This window comes from Microchirus variegatus, assembly GCF_963457635.1.
Source record: "Microchirus variegatus genome assembly, chromosome: 13".
Lineage (NCBI taxonomy): Eukaryota > Metazoa > Chordata > Actinopteri > Pleuronectiformes > Soleidae > Microchirus > Microchirus variegatus.
In genome coordinates, this window is record NC_139814.1 from 18,273,500 (window position 1) to 18,288,195 (window position 14,696).

The 14,696-nt window shown below is 42.1% G+C and overlaps 1 protein-coding gene across 1 annotated transcript in view; it reads right to left on the minus strand.

Annotated features, from left to right (window-relative positions):
• The window catches only part of csmd2 (CUB and Sushi multiple domains 2), a gene marked incomplete at both ends in the record, with an annotated part of 204,926 nt that overhangs the window by 136,277 nt on the left and 53,953 nt on the right, over positions 1–14,696 (minus strand). Inside the window, 2 exons of the mRNA XM_083900294.1 lie at positions 2,404–2,611; positions 6,987–7,181. Coding sequence (XP_083756420.1) covers positions 2,404–2,611; positions 6,987–7,181 — 403 coding nt within the window. The remainder of the gene's footprint in view (positions 1–2,403; positions 2,612–6,986; positions 7,182–14,696) is intronic.

A 14,696-nucleotide genomic window follows, 5' to 3' on the forward strand; every position in this document is an offset into this window, starting at 1 on the left:
TTATAAGGCCTTAAAGTATAATAGTGATTTGTCCCTGCAGAGACCAGAGTGACTAAATCACAAAAGAGCCTGATTTCATGTTGCGAGGAGAAAAAGAAAGACTAGAGTTTTAGGTCACCACCATCCTGGCTCTCCACCTAACCTCTCTAATTATCCACCAATTGGACGGCTATAAACCGAGCAACCATCCATCTATGCCAAAGGTCCTGCCCTCCTCTCCACCTCTTTCCTAAGAGTCTTCTCTTCCTCACTGATTGACTGCATCATTCCTTTTTGTCCACCCCACTGCTCCCTACTCGCTCTAAAGTTATAGCATACCCAGCTACTTAGACAACTTAGAAAGACAGTGACTGTGTTGAAAAGAGGCTGGTGTGCTTTCATATTTTGGGCCATTTCAAGTCAAAAATAAAACTCAAAAAAATGAAACAACAGAGGCAAGCCAGCATGTCTGCACTGTGTCCCCCTGTCCCCTGTGCAGCCGTTTTTCCCCAGCAATGTGCATGATCAACTGTGACTGGTGTCCGGCAAAGCTTGCCAATAGCCCTTCTTCCATCTTTGAAGTCACTTTTCACTTCGCTGATTTCCCTCGCTGCTTTAAGATACTGCAGCTATGCCCACAGGTGTCCTGCCATAAGTGCCCAGTGGCAAAAACTCGCCACAAAGATGACAGAGCCAGCAAAGCTTTGGACGCCAAACACACCAACGGAGAGCAAATCAAAGTCTGGAACAAGAAGCTGATGACATTGTAAAAATGTGTAAAAGCAGCATAGTCACGCTGCCGTTGCTGGGCGTCCAACCCTCAGTCTCAGCCAAGGAGACATTCAAAGAGAGTTTAATATCAAGGCATAACTCTCCAATTTTAAGAACACTAGTCCAATCCAGTTCTTCTCAGGAAGTATCTACAGAGTGAATTAGTTAATGTTAAAGGGGCCATCTCACTTTGAGATGATGACTTTATTCTGATCTATGTTGTCAACAGTTGATATTGAAGGGTTTAATTGCTATTCCAGTGCAACCCCTTGTGCCTTTCCCCCCAACAGCCTATGGTCTTCTTTGTTGTCTTTTATAAATCCAGTTCCAACCAAACATTCCACATTTTCGCATTTAAGTCAAACCAACAAATATAAAAAAACAAACAACCAAGTTCCAACAGTTTACAAACCAGCACTATTACCATGTACTATTTGCACACTGCACTAGCATTAAGTGCTTTGAGTTGTCATTAAGACTAGAAAAGTGCTATAGAAATACCATTACCATTTCCAGTTTTCCGCTAACATTAGCATTTCGTGGTCAGAGAGTGATTGAATATTGTGGGAGTAGAGTGTCTGGAGGCATCTGTTTGAGCAAGTTCTATAAGTGCCGGCACAAATGCATAGAAGTGTTGCTGAAAGTGTGAAAACTTAATGTGCACATGTCCATTTGTGTCCATATGGGCTCCACAATGTGTGTGTGTGTGAGAGAGTGAGTGAGGGTAAAATGACACTATGCTGCTGGCGGTGGTAATTGAGCTCACTAATTACTTCCTAAGCCGAGAGAGTTGTCAGAGAGAGGAGGAGCTGCTACAGATGGTGAGAGACCCACATTGACGCCAGGACATCCTAGCTCTTCATCATTAGAGCTGAGCATGTGTGTTTGTGTGAGAGCGAGTAATTGACAGAACGAGCAAATGACCAAGATTGAGTGTTCAAATTAAACCTTAACACGATAGACAGCCTAATAGGAAAAGCCTTTGGACTTCATATCAAATAATGCGCAACCAGTTCTGTGATGTTTGAGTCCAAACTGGTTATTCCCCCGTTATTCCCAAGCAATATTTCAGACAGCTGAGGTCGACACCTAGTCTCCCTAAGCCTCACACCCACACACTTCCAGTCATACTTCAACAACTAGGGATGGGTACCTATCTCGGTACTTTTGCTGGTACTGACGGAATTATGTTAGAACCGGAAAGTACCAAATGATGAGTGCCAAATTAAGGTACCTGAAGCCGTGTCGAAGTGAAGAGAGTCATGTGACATGAGTCATATAGACTCAGAGCAAGAGCAAATGGTGAGTCAAAAGCAGTCACAGCTTTACCAAAATAGACACAGACAATGCTTGAGGAAACACCCTACGGAACACCAAATATATGACGGCTGAGGAGTGCAGTGTATTTCAGAGCTTGACAGAATAGTCCCCCCGGTGCAACTGCAATGTTAGCAGCACCAGGAAACGTGAACCCTTAATACAACAAATCCTCATCAGCTTCTTCAACATCTTCAGGCAATTAACCTGCTGGTTGCATAAGTTATTATGTGAACATGTGCAGTGTGGTTGACGTACCAGTGAACTCCCCTTTCCTTCCTTGACCAACCCCCCCCCCCAAAAAAAAACCAAAAGGCAGGTAGAGTAGGTACTCACCACTGTGAGGATCCATCAGTGCCGCTAACCTCCAGCAGGTCATAATCGTCCTCCAGCTGAAAGTCAGAAAACACCAGGGCAATGGTGTCTCCTGGCTCGGCCAGCACTGTCCAGGTACAGTCTGCATTGTTGTTGTACTCGCCGGGATAATTGGGAGTGGTGATCACCCCACTCTGGCCTCGCAGGGTGCCTCCACACCCATCATCGGCTGCAGGGGGGGGGGGGGACAGAACAGAGAAGGGCTTTGTCAAAGGTAAAAACAAATACAATCACAGCCCGGTGGTGCAGCGGTAATTGAAGACGCACAGACAAATAGAAACAGTTGGAGAGCAAGACTGTCGTAAATAAAAAGGCTAATTAGACAAACTGCAGCATCAGTGCAGTTACAGGTCAAAGCTTGAAGAGTGAAGTCGTCAAACCAAAATCTGTCTTTCTTTGGTTCTAATAAACTAGCAAAGAGTTTTGCATGTTAGGGACAAGATTTCAAACAAAAAAACATCTGCAAAAGCAGAAAAATGTATTCAAACTGAGAGCAAGGAGTTAATAATTGTAGAGCAACTGTTCACAAAAATATGATGTGAAATTCTGAATAACTCAGTCAATCATTCATTATTATTTTATCGTTATTTGAATCTCAATTATGAAACTTCCTTTGATGACGTCTCACGGTCCCACCTGCAGTACCTTCACAGCCCACCGTGGGACCATGAAATTGTAATTTCCCTATATCATTATTATATTAGGAAGTCACTGCTGTGGAGAATAGCTAACTGCAGAACACTTATGAATAAAGATAATTTAGTCATATAGTTTTACATAGAAATGACCTTAATTAAATATTTCAAATAATATAAAAAAAATATATAAATTAAACTGAAGTTAAAACCATGTGAGATATGGTGCAGAGAGATATACCTGGATGTCTGATAACAGTGATGACGCAGACATTATGATCCAGAAAGAAGAGTCAAGGCAAACTATTGCATATGGGCTATAGTTTGCCTTGACTCTATTGCATATACTGGGAACTTTGTAAGGTGAGTCTGTCGAGGAACAATTTTTCCTGGGCACAATTTCTGCTTTGCCATCACCCCGAGAGACAGATTGTCCAATTCAGGAGCTTGAGAATGTGCAGTGACTTACAGCATATTGTTCCTCCATCTGAATGTTTTGCCACAGGCCAGTCATACCAACTCAAAATGCTCTGCTCTGCTTTCACCATCAGCGGGGTGCAGTGGAGGGAGCATGACGCAAACCTAATGCAACATGGGGGGGTGATTAAACTCTGATTAATGCATAATTTTGTTAATCAAAGCAACCCTCCCCTTCTCAAGAGAACTTTAAGGAGACCATTAAATAATAAGGCACGCGTTTAATGTCTTGCCCAAATAATTCTTCTGCTATCTTCTGACATGCTCATCACAGCTCTCTGTGATCCTGCATCGATAGTGTTTCTGCGATTCTTGAGCGGAATTTGTGTCAATCTGAAATCTATTGATTGAATGATCACAGTTGTCAGTCACACTTGTATCTACTCGTATGTGCCATGCGTTGTCATCTATTTTTCTTTAAATGGGAACATGGTTTACAAGATTGAAATCATGTGCGACCGAAGAATACCTTAAACTAGGGATTGAGGCAGTTCATAAAATATTATTAAGGGGCCCGATCAGACATGTCGCATAACTAAACCTTCTCAAATTGACTGAGGGCAACGCCAAAACGTCGGGGGTGGATGACATAGCCTGAGTGTTGTTTGGCTTCAGGTCGAACGGCGTAGATATTGGGATAGTAGCAAAAAGGTTTGGGCTTCAGGGTCCCTTGGACCTTTGGGCTTGTGTTAGGGTTAGTTTAGTAATGCATTCTTGATTGAGAATATAATCTAGGAAAAATGTTTACAAGTGAGAAGTAGTATCATTTTCCCATAAGGCGTGTTTCAGTTGGGTACTGTACGGTACGGTTTGGAATGGTAAAGCCCTCGGTCAGGCTTGTATTTCAACGGTTTGTGGCCGTTTGTCTCAACAAGACGTCAAGCCCAATCGGCTGACTGTACTGGGTCTAGCTCCACCCGTACCTTACCATACCATTACTCTGGTACCCCAGGGAAAGGATACTGAAAAATGTAACAGTTGAGGCCGTTACTCTTTTTAACACTCTCTACTTTTATATGGCAAAATACAAACTTGATCACTTTAAAGAAGTTTCTGTGTGCAAGAGCCATTAACGGTGAGCTAGTGAGGTGTTTCATGAAGTGGAGGGAGGGGGGGGGGGGGGCTCAAAAGGTGCCAGGCTCCGTCTATCATCCATCCTACCTGTCACCTCGGCAACCCCCCCCTGAGGGAGGCCAAGGGAAGGTACGGGCGAGCGGGAACCTGTGAGGTGTGAACTTGAATAGAAGTGAAACCACAACAGAAGGGTGAGAAGAAGGAGATGAAGAGGATGACAGGTGACAAGCGGGCATGGGCGAGAGAAAAGTGCAGAGGGAGGTTAGACAATGAAGAAGGAGAGCGATGGCGAGAGGGGTGACAGGTGATCGTTGCAGTGGGAGTGACAGGAAGTGTACGGCAGACAGAAGAAAGGATGAGAAAGCGAATTGATATTCTACACAAGGCTGTTCCTTCACACTTGAAGGGAAATATCTGACTCTCTCCTAACTCTACCCTTCACCTTCGTTCTCTACATATTGTGCCTGCTGCTGGCCAATAAAGGCACTCTACTGCAATGGAAAAGCTGAAAATGGAAACATGGACCACATTATACCAAATATATGCTGGATTCAATGTGTGCAGAAACATTTTCACATTTTATTTTCCCCCTTTCAGTCAGTTGATGACAGAAAGATGCTTCCCCGCTGCTATATAATACAGCATCCATTCACAGGCAGTCACTTAGGATGTCATGGTCCTCCATTAAGTGTAAGAAGCCACTTTGATTCCTCAGCTATGAAAACATTTACATTTGTTGTGGATCATTTTTTTCTACAGCACATATGCCCACAGTAATACTGAAAAACTATTTTAAATAGGACAGATAAATGTCACAAAAATGTAGGAAATAGTTGGTGTCATTTAGAAGTTGTCAGCAGTAAGGCATTTTTTTCTGAAAAGATGTGGGGTTTAAAAAAAAAAGGTATAATTTTCTTTCTTTGAAAGTGCAAACAAAGGAGTGTTGGAGTGGCAAAACAGTACAACAGACATTAAACTGTACTGAAGAAAAGTGATGCAGTTCCAGGTAAGAGAGTCAATGTGTGGATATTATCCATAAACTGTAAAACCATCTGCATCATCAGTATCAGCAGAGTACTGGCACACTTGCCTTCCCCTATGTCCAGAATTGTGAATGTGCCAAAATGTTCTCCCTGGCTCCCAAAGTGCAGCACAAGTTTGGCTCTTTTGCATATAGGTAGACTCTATAATTGGTTGGGCAATAACAATACACTTGTGCAATATAAAGCGGCACTCAAGTGTCCACATTGATTGTGATCGCACTCCGAGATCTCAGTTATTCTCGGGGGGAAACTGTCAGTCTCCAACATTTTTTTGGCATGTAATCTGTGCTGAAAAGGTGGCAGTTTTTCTATTTCAGGAACGAGCCTCGTAGGCAAAGACGGGGAGTCTGAAACTGCTGAGTATTGGGGATAAGAGCACATTGTTCGACTGGATCTGGAAACTTATACGGTAGAGGGTGGGGGAATTGTGGAGAACGCAGGACGAGACGCGCACGCATGATGATTTACCGTCTCGATCTAGAGTACAGGCATGTGCACATGTCAGCGTGTGATGGAGTAGGCGGGGATTGTGCTGGCACATGGTGCCCTGCCATGTGTGCTCCTATGTGGGCTTCCTGACTCCCAGCATTGTTGCAGATGGTACAGTGTCTCAACGCTCCGCTCAGCAGGCACACTGACACAAAGCTTTGGCCACACGGACATGCAATGACGTACAAAAAAAAAAACAAAAAAAACACTTGTACGCAAATTAAAATTGTGTCAAATTAAATACAACCGTTTGCCCATGGTGGACTATTTTAAAAAACAACGAAGAAACGATGTCATGTTGAGTCAGACAACACACAATGGCAGGTGTCGTTGCAGCAGGGGAGCTTGCAAACAGTGAGCGGATAAGATATCAGTTGAACCACAGAAACTCTTGTCAGGTCATGTGATGGCAAATGCAATTATATATGGGTGTGTGTATGACAAAAAACAAAAAAAGCATCAAGCAAAATGAAGCAAAAAGCTTCATTTCATAATCATGCAAAGTTTTCATGCGCAATATCCTGCTTTAAGGTTTTGAGAGTCAGCTGAGAGTTCTTTCAAATAACCAGTTATTTTCAATGAATTGAAAGATCAGTTGTGTAACATTCAGGAGAGGTTATGAGGAGATATTGAATATTCTATACCTGTAGCATAAAATGTGCTTTACAGGGAAAATGATTGTTTAATAAGAAGGTTTGCTTGCACTTGAAAATAAAGAGCGTTTATGCGTGTACTTCAGGCAAGGGTGTTCCTTTCCGAAGGCCACCATCGCGTGCCACCATGTTTCTATATACATACACTGATGTCCAATAACCCGCCTACATACCTCTGCAATAGGGAAGAGGGAAATCCCAGGCAGCAGTACCAGTCGAAGTGGCAAGGCAGGAAAGAGTGGTGTGACCCTCCAACACGTAGCCCGGGCTGCAGCTGTAGCGGATTTTGTCCCCGATGTTGAACGTGGAGCCCTGCTGGTGGCCATTGAGCAGCTGTCCAGGATTACCACAAGTGTAGCTGGGCAGAGCTGGAGAGGGAGAGAAGGGAGAAGGGACAGTTCATGAGGCAATTTGTGGTTGAGTCTGTGGTACTGCGTCACAAAGTACATAAAAAAACAAACAAAAAAAAGGACATATCCAGGTTTTTGATTTTCCCTGGATGCTTGGTGGCTAAATTTGTCTCACGTTTAACTCAGAGCTGTTGGTAGAGCTGGTAAAAGTAACTCCCACTGAGGAATGACAATGCAAATCACGGAAGCTCAAAGTGATGAAGCTCAAATCCAAGTCAACAGTTAAGTACAGTGTAGAAGAGAATGAGCAGAAAGTTAAGGAGAAGAAAAACACTTTTGAATCAACAAAGCTCTCCAGACAGACATGTTTCTTTGTCATTTGTCAAAAGAAGACGTACTGAGTATGACCTCAAGATTATGTGGCCCTAAAAATAGATACGCAAGGTTGCAGATTCAAAGGTAACAAGGTAACTGCATGGTGGAAATAGACATTGCTATCAAGTGGCAACTATTAAAATGGAAAGAGGAGAAAAGGGAGTCATTACCCAAAGCCAACACCTTTAATCACGTTGCATTATCTTTTATCATCTCACTTCTATTAATATACTTTATATAATCTTACCATCTGTCAAACGTGGCGATGATTCTATTGTGACTTTGGTTTGTTGTGCAGTTGCCAATGTTAAATCATTGCAGATGGTTTCTCTGCCGACAGAAGCAACAGAACGAACGGACAGAGGTCGGCGTGAGTTCTCAGAGCTCACATTCAATCAAATCTGCCAAAACACAATGGAAACCTTTTTTCTTTCAACGAGTAAGAGAAGAATCTAACCCCCAAGCAACCGAAGAGCTCTTCAGAGTGAAGAGGTGGATCATTTTCCACTGAAAGCGTCAGTCACGTAAATCTCAGTCTGACAGTGCAGTGTTTCTGGGGGTGAAGGCCTAAAGTGAGAACAGCAAGACCTCACAACACTCTGCAGTAAAGGACTCGGAGTGCATCACATGGGTAGACACAATGTGTCTGCTGACGTCTGTGGGTGAAAGGCTTCAGACAGTCATTACCTGCAAAGGATACCTCACAATATGCTCAACGTGATGCATTTTGTTTGACGTGAACATGCTCAAATGCTCAAAAGCAAAAATGCTCAAAGGCGATACTTGGCATTTGAGTAGAGCTGTAACGATTATTTTCGTAATCAATTAATCTGTCGATTATTTTCTCGATAAATCGATGAATCGTTTGGTCCATAAAATGTAAGAAAATGTTAAAAAAAATATGATCAGTGTTTGTCAAAGCTGGAAATGATGATGTTCTTAAAAGACTTGTTTTGTCCACAAACCAAAATGATTCAGTTTTAATGATTTCTTTGTTTATGTGGAGCAAAGAAACCAAGAAAATATTCACATTTAAGAAGCTAAAACAATCAGAAATCTGGTTTTAATCAAAGCTTCAAACTGATTATCGATTATCAAAATAGTTGGTGATTAATTTAGTATTCGATGAATAATCGATTCATCGTTTCAGCTCTACATTTGAGTGTAAACTCCATTTGTCCACATACTTATGGCCAGTGCTGTATGAAAAACAAGTAATGGCCGACTTCAAAGGTACTCTGCCAATGAGTGAGGTCACTATGAACAGCACATTGTCTAATCGTGTGTTAATATATGCAAATCGAGTACAAAAGAGGTTCAGCCAATCTCTCAATCCTGAACCTCTTGCTTCAGCTGCTTTTCCCTTTTAAATGAACGGCACATAATTGTCGCTTCTGTTCTCCTTAATGGCGCACAGTGGGTGACCCAAAAACAGAACAATGGCCAAATAACCATGTACGACGGGGTGTTTGGTTCTTGTTGAATCTCAAACACATGTGCACCCTTTTATCTAGTTTGTAGTCCCCCCCCCCCCATACGGTGAGGGAGCTGGCCAGAGCATGTGCTGGACTTTGGATGAAACTCAGTCTCTCCACAGGGACCGGGCTCAAGCCCAGAGAAGAGCGACTGGCTCCTGTACAGTGACACAGCTCAGTGGCACCTTGCCAAAACTCCCGATCTAACTCCCTATCAGACGTCTCCAGCTACATAATCATGTGTTATTGTCCTATTCGAGAAATCAAAATAACCCAGTTGTCCTTCACTTTTTTTTATTTCCCGGTGTCACAAGCTGGTATGTACTGCCGATGTTATATTTATATTGAATTGACCAAATCATTTTGTTTGCTTTTTGCCTCTTTCTACCTCAGTAAGTTAAAGCCTCCTCACAGCAAAGTCAAGCAAGGACAGATCAGTCATTTTACGCAGCAGTACATTCCAGAGTTTGAGCTGTGGGAGTCACTGACTGGTAAATAAACTGCAAACGGTTGTGTGTCACATAACATGAACTGTAAGTCCGTCAGTAAGTAACCTTAGCACATAAGTGGGTCTTTAAATTGTATATAATGGCCTGGATATGAATTCTCACTTTATGGTTTCATATTGAAGATTCTATCCATTGATGAGGGAGGTAGGAGGTGAAAAACAAAGGAAATGCTGCACCCCTCCCTACTGCAATTTGCCATTTTTTACATTGAAAATTGGCCAGCTGGACGAAATATATTTATAGGTAATGGCCTTTTAATGAATGTCCATTTTTTTTCTCCCCGTGTTCAGCAGCGGACACAATCAACCAAAACGTTTCACAGTGCATTGTAACCACTTTGCATTGTGACATCAGCTGCCAGGCTAAAAATAAATGAGGGAAAAAAAAGAAGTACTTTCAACCTTAGAATCCAGCGTCAGCATTATTGAAGTGCAAAACATGAGCAAAACTGTTATCATCGACATAAGACTGCAGCTGCATGTCATTCATTGATTTCACAGCAGGTGCTGCACAGTCACTGACTATTCTGGCCTAAATGACACAGTGGTGGATGAGTGTTTAACATATCCAGTTACTGCTCAGGTACTCTTCCCTCTGGCACTCATGCAAAACTCTGATGACAGACTGACTTGTCACTTACAGGTTCCACTTTTTCCAGAGCTTTTATTTTGACCAGCCAAGGCCACCGTCTTTACCACCCTGCCTTCCCTTCACCACCTGATTAACATAAACATAAGTACTGATTAACATACTCGCCACCGGGAGTAAGGCCAGTTTCACATGCAGCGCATGGCAGCGGTTCGCACTGATCTGCCGCAACGTTCATAGCGGGTGTGAATTCCTCTGTTCGCCTACTGCGGAGCCACTGCTGTGATTTAAAATCATAAAATATCCTTTGAAATAGTCGAAAATACTCCTCCGTGCTGAACTAAATATGAGGACTCTTCAGAAATGTTCACAATTTAGAAAAAGGGAGAAAAAGAAACTGAAATGCTGCAGTGCTTTTACTTTGAAACAGGGACAGGATGTGTTGTGTTTGTGACACTTGGACAAATGAATGAACAGTGTGTGAGAGTTGATGTGGTTGTGAGTCTGTGTCTGTGTGTGTGTGTGAGAGAGAGAAAGAAAGTCAATCAAAGCTCTACTAACACCGCTGCAACATGAAATAGGATTTGAATATTCTTCTTGTAGCTCTTGTGACAATCGTTGCAAATAAATGTAATACTGAAATTAAAAAACTGGTCTTAATTACATTTGGACCTAATATGTACTTGATAGGCTCACTCAAGATAAGTTAATATCAGGTCTTAGGGTCTAAGGGTCCCTAAGGGTCTTAGGCACTGTAGACACAAAAAGTAGTTTAGGAGAATCTGCAGAAGTTCTGTATCATATCATTTGCTGTCATCATCTTCATCTTATTGTTTGGATTGTGTAAACAGTGTGATAATACATAAATGATGCCCCACATCTTCTTCTTCTTCTTCTCTGTATTTGGTGCATTTCTGTGGCAGCGTTACAGCACCACATTCAGGTCTGGCATATGTACTACAGTGCCATGTTTCTGGAAAACTGTTTTGTGTGTGGGTACAGATCACTTTGAGTAAAGCTGGATTATGGTTAGACACGATCACTTTATTTTTTCAACCACACATGTAACCAACAGTATTGACACCGGTTGCATTGCGGTGAAATTTGGTGCTGCTGCTGCTGCTGCTGCCGCCAGGGCTCTGAAATTGTACATGCTGGCATATTGCCATGTGTTTAACTGGCAATGACTAAATGGAATGTTGCCATTTATACCTGTGCTTTTTCCACTATGAGAAGTCAAAATATCTGCAGTGAGAAAGAATAAAAGAAGATGGTAAAGTAACCGAGATAATCTAATTAATGATTTCATTGCATTAGCACCGAGACAGTGAGCAAGTATATCCACGTATATACTTTATATTTGAGTGTGTGTGTGTGTGCGTGCGTGTGGTTGTGCATGTACGTGATATTTTAACCCCCCCTCTCCATTCCAGGTTATTAGTTTTGGCAGTAAATTAAGTCTAATAGTGCCATTACTGGTGCAAACCCCAGAACAGGGCTATGCCGGGAGCACTGATGTGGCAAATATATTTTTCTTTCTTTCCCTTTTTTTTTTCTGACATGACTAAGACTCATCAATACCCTTTTTATGTCCACAGTGTGAGTTTATGTGTCACCACTGAACATCAAGAGTAAAACACATCTATAGTATTTTATACTAAGTATCGAGGCGGCGACATTCATTGAGAATAATACACTTGAAAATCAAATTGGATTTTTTTAGTCAGAACTGCTTTTCCTCTCGAGCAGTTCTGATAAACCTGGAATCTTCGAGCAGACAAAACAACTAAATGCATGCAAATTAATGTCTCTTAAAAACAATACAGCAAGGTAACCTCACATGAATAAAAAAAACTAAACCTCTTTTTTTTTTTTAAGCTTTGCACAGTGCATGAAAACAAACTGTGTTTTTGTTCTTCTTCACACTGTGTGCTTTAAAACACATTTATCACAACCTATTCCATTTACCCCCACAGGCTAAATTCTAAACAGTACGACGAAGTGAGATACAGAAAGAGAAACACAAGACACACCCACCCACGCATGCACACACACAAAGCTTGAGAGAAACAATTTCCAACAAAATTTGTGAGAAGACCTCGCATTACTCTCCGTTAATTCCCTCTCCTGCACAGACTTTCATACGTCAGAATAATAACACAAAATCATTCTGCCAGATTTACAGGGGAACATAGCAACATTTAGTTTATGTCTTAAAAAAAAGAGGGGTCTTGCAAGGAGCCTGGCTTCTGCCATCACACATGATATTAGATCCCATTGTTCCTCACCTCTTCTCCCCCCCCCCCCATCTCCAAGCCCACAACAGCAGAACTTAGGTGTTTGTCATGGCAGGTCCATATGTCACCGGGATGGGACACCGTGACATGGCCCGTCCCTGGGGCCTGGATGCTTTAAGCTCTTCCACTGCTGAAATGGCAAAGGATGCTCCTCGTCCATCAATGAACCCCCCCTCCCCACACACACACACACACCCTTCACACACACATACACTAGCTAAAAGTAAAGCCATTCTTACAACACACACACACACAAACGTTTGGAACAAGGAGCCTTGCCATTCATCACACGATCCATCCTTTACATCATCTACTTGCATTCCTTTATCCTCCCTTTCCGCCTCATCCCCTCTCATACCTGCATGGTGACTGGGAAAAAAAGGACAGTGGATAAGGAGAAAGTATGAAGCTCATCTCTTCTGTGATCATCTTTCATGCTAATCTGTGACTGGTGCTTTATTTTGTCAGGGTGTCCTCAAGTTGTCATCCCCTCTTTCTAAGGGAAGGGAAATACTGCACCTTTGCATATACCGTGGAAACCATTTGTCACAAAATAAAGCCAATGCTGCGACATAAAGAGAGGCTTTTTGTCACTTAAGTTTGTATTTTTTATATGGCAATGGAATAACACTGCTTAAAGTGGGGTAGACGGTGAGATATGAGAAGGACTTTCTCCTGAGGAATCAAAGTTCTCAGTAGCAATAGCATCGAGTCTTCTTCAATAGCGCATGATGTCGATTTTAGGAAACATGTTGACATTTAGAAGAAAAAGGACAATGGCACATAAGGACACTAGTGTGATAAGACAGTTGGGTAACACTTTAGATTAGGGAACACTTATTCACCATTAATTGGGCGCTTACTAACATGTATAAGTAGTACACTATCCCTTTATTAGTAATTATTAAGCACGTATTAACACCTTATTATACATAACCTTAAATGCCAAGATATACGCCTAATCCAAGATGGCCGACTTCCTGTTGCGTTGAGGTCATGGTGTCAAGAGGATTTTTTCTTCGACTCTGCTCCAAAGTTATAGCACATTTCGTGTTTCGCGGCGAGTCATCGAATTTCGCCAAAATTTCCGATGGCTGCCGTGGCCCCACCCTTTTGAATATGCAAAAGATTCTGATAACGTTTGATCTTGAATGGGTCTAGTACAATTTGACGCCATTTTTCATCTTCCTAGGATAAACGCCCTCAGACTAGCAAGCTCAGTTAGGAAACTTGCGAAATGCCAAGATATACGCCAAATCCAAGATGGCCGACTTCCTGTTGAGTTGAGGTCATGGTGTCAAGAGGATTTTTTGTTCGTCTTGGGCCGGAGACGCCCAACAAATTTACATAAGGTGTTAATATGTGGTTAATTTTTTACGCATTAAGGGCTAGTATGCTCCTTGTTAATAATCACCTAGTCAATGGTGAATATGTGTTGAAAAGTGTTACCAACAGTTGGTATAGTCCAATAGTAGCCTGGTTACAAATCCTTTTCTGGTTGCAAAAATCGTACATGGTACTGCTGATGAAATTGCAAATCTCAAGGTTTCAAAAAGTATGTCCATTTTTAAATGCAGTCTATGAAGGGAATATGTATTCAGCACGCAGATGCAAAAGACAGAGGAACACAGTCTCTGAAGTGAAGTTGTAATACGTTCGAGATAAAGCGCAAAGGAAGGAAAGAAATAATAAAGTGTCGGAGAGACGAGCATGTGGACGCAGCAGCTGCAGAGACGAGCTAATCGCGGCGCCGCCGATGCAGCTGCACTCGCGACATCTGCCATGTATGAAGTCATGGAAGACAATGCATGATTGACAGTGTAACGCAGCATGGCAACTGTTTACACAAAAATATGCCCCGTGAGGAGGAACCTTAGAGGTTGAGAATAAAATACAGAAACCAACTAATGCCTTTGTTGTTTTCATTGACTTCTTTTGTCTCGTTTAATTGCACTCCGTCATAATAACAGGTACATATTTTCCACTCAGTCAAAGTTCCAGCTTTGTTTAAAAAACAAAGCAATATGTGGGGAGGATGCCGGCGTCTGGGGATATTTTTTTAAGTAGAAAAAAGAGGCAGAGGAAAAAAAAAAAATGCTGATGGTAAGAAACAAATAGTTGCAGGAGAAAACAGTAATGCCATCAACAGGAAGCAGCTTCATTCTGCAGCACCTGACACCAAATTAGATTATAGAGAGCAGAAGAAAGCAGGACAGGAAAAGCCAAGATGAACATTCAGATAGTGGCGTGAAAAGCAGACTTTGAATAAGCCCGATCTCAGGGTTTAAA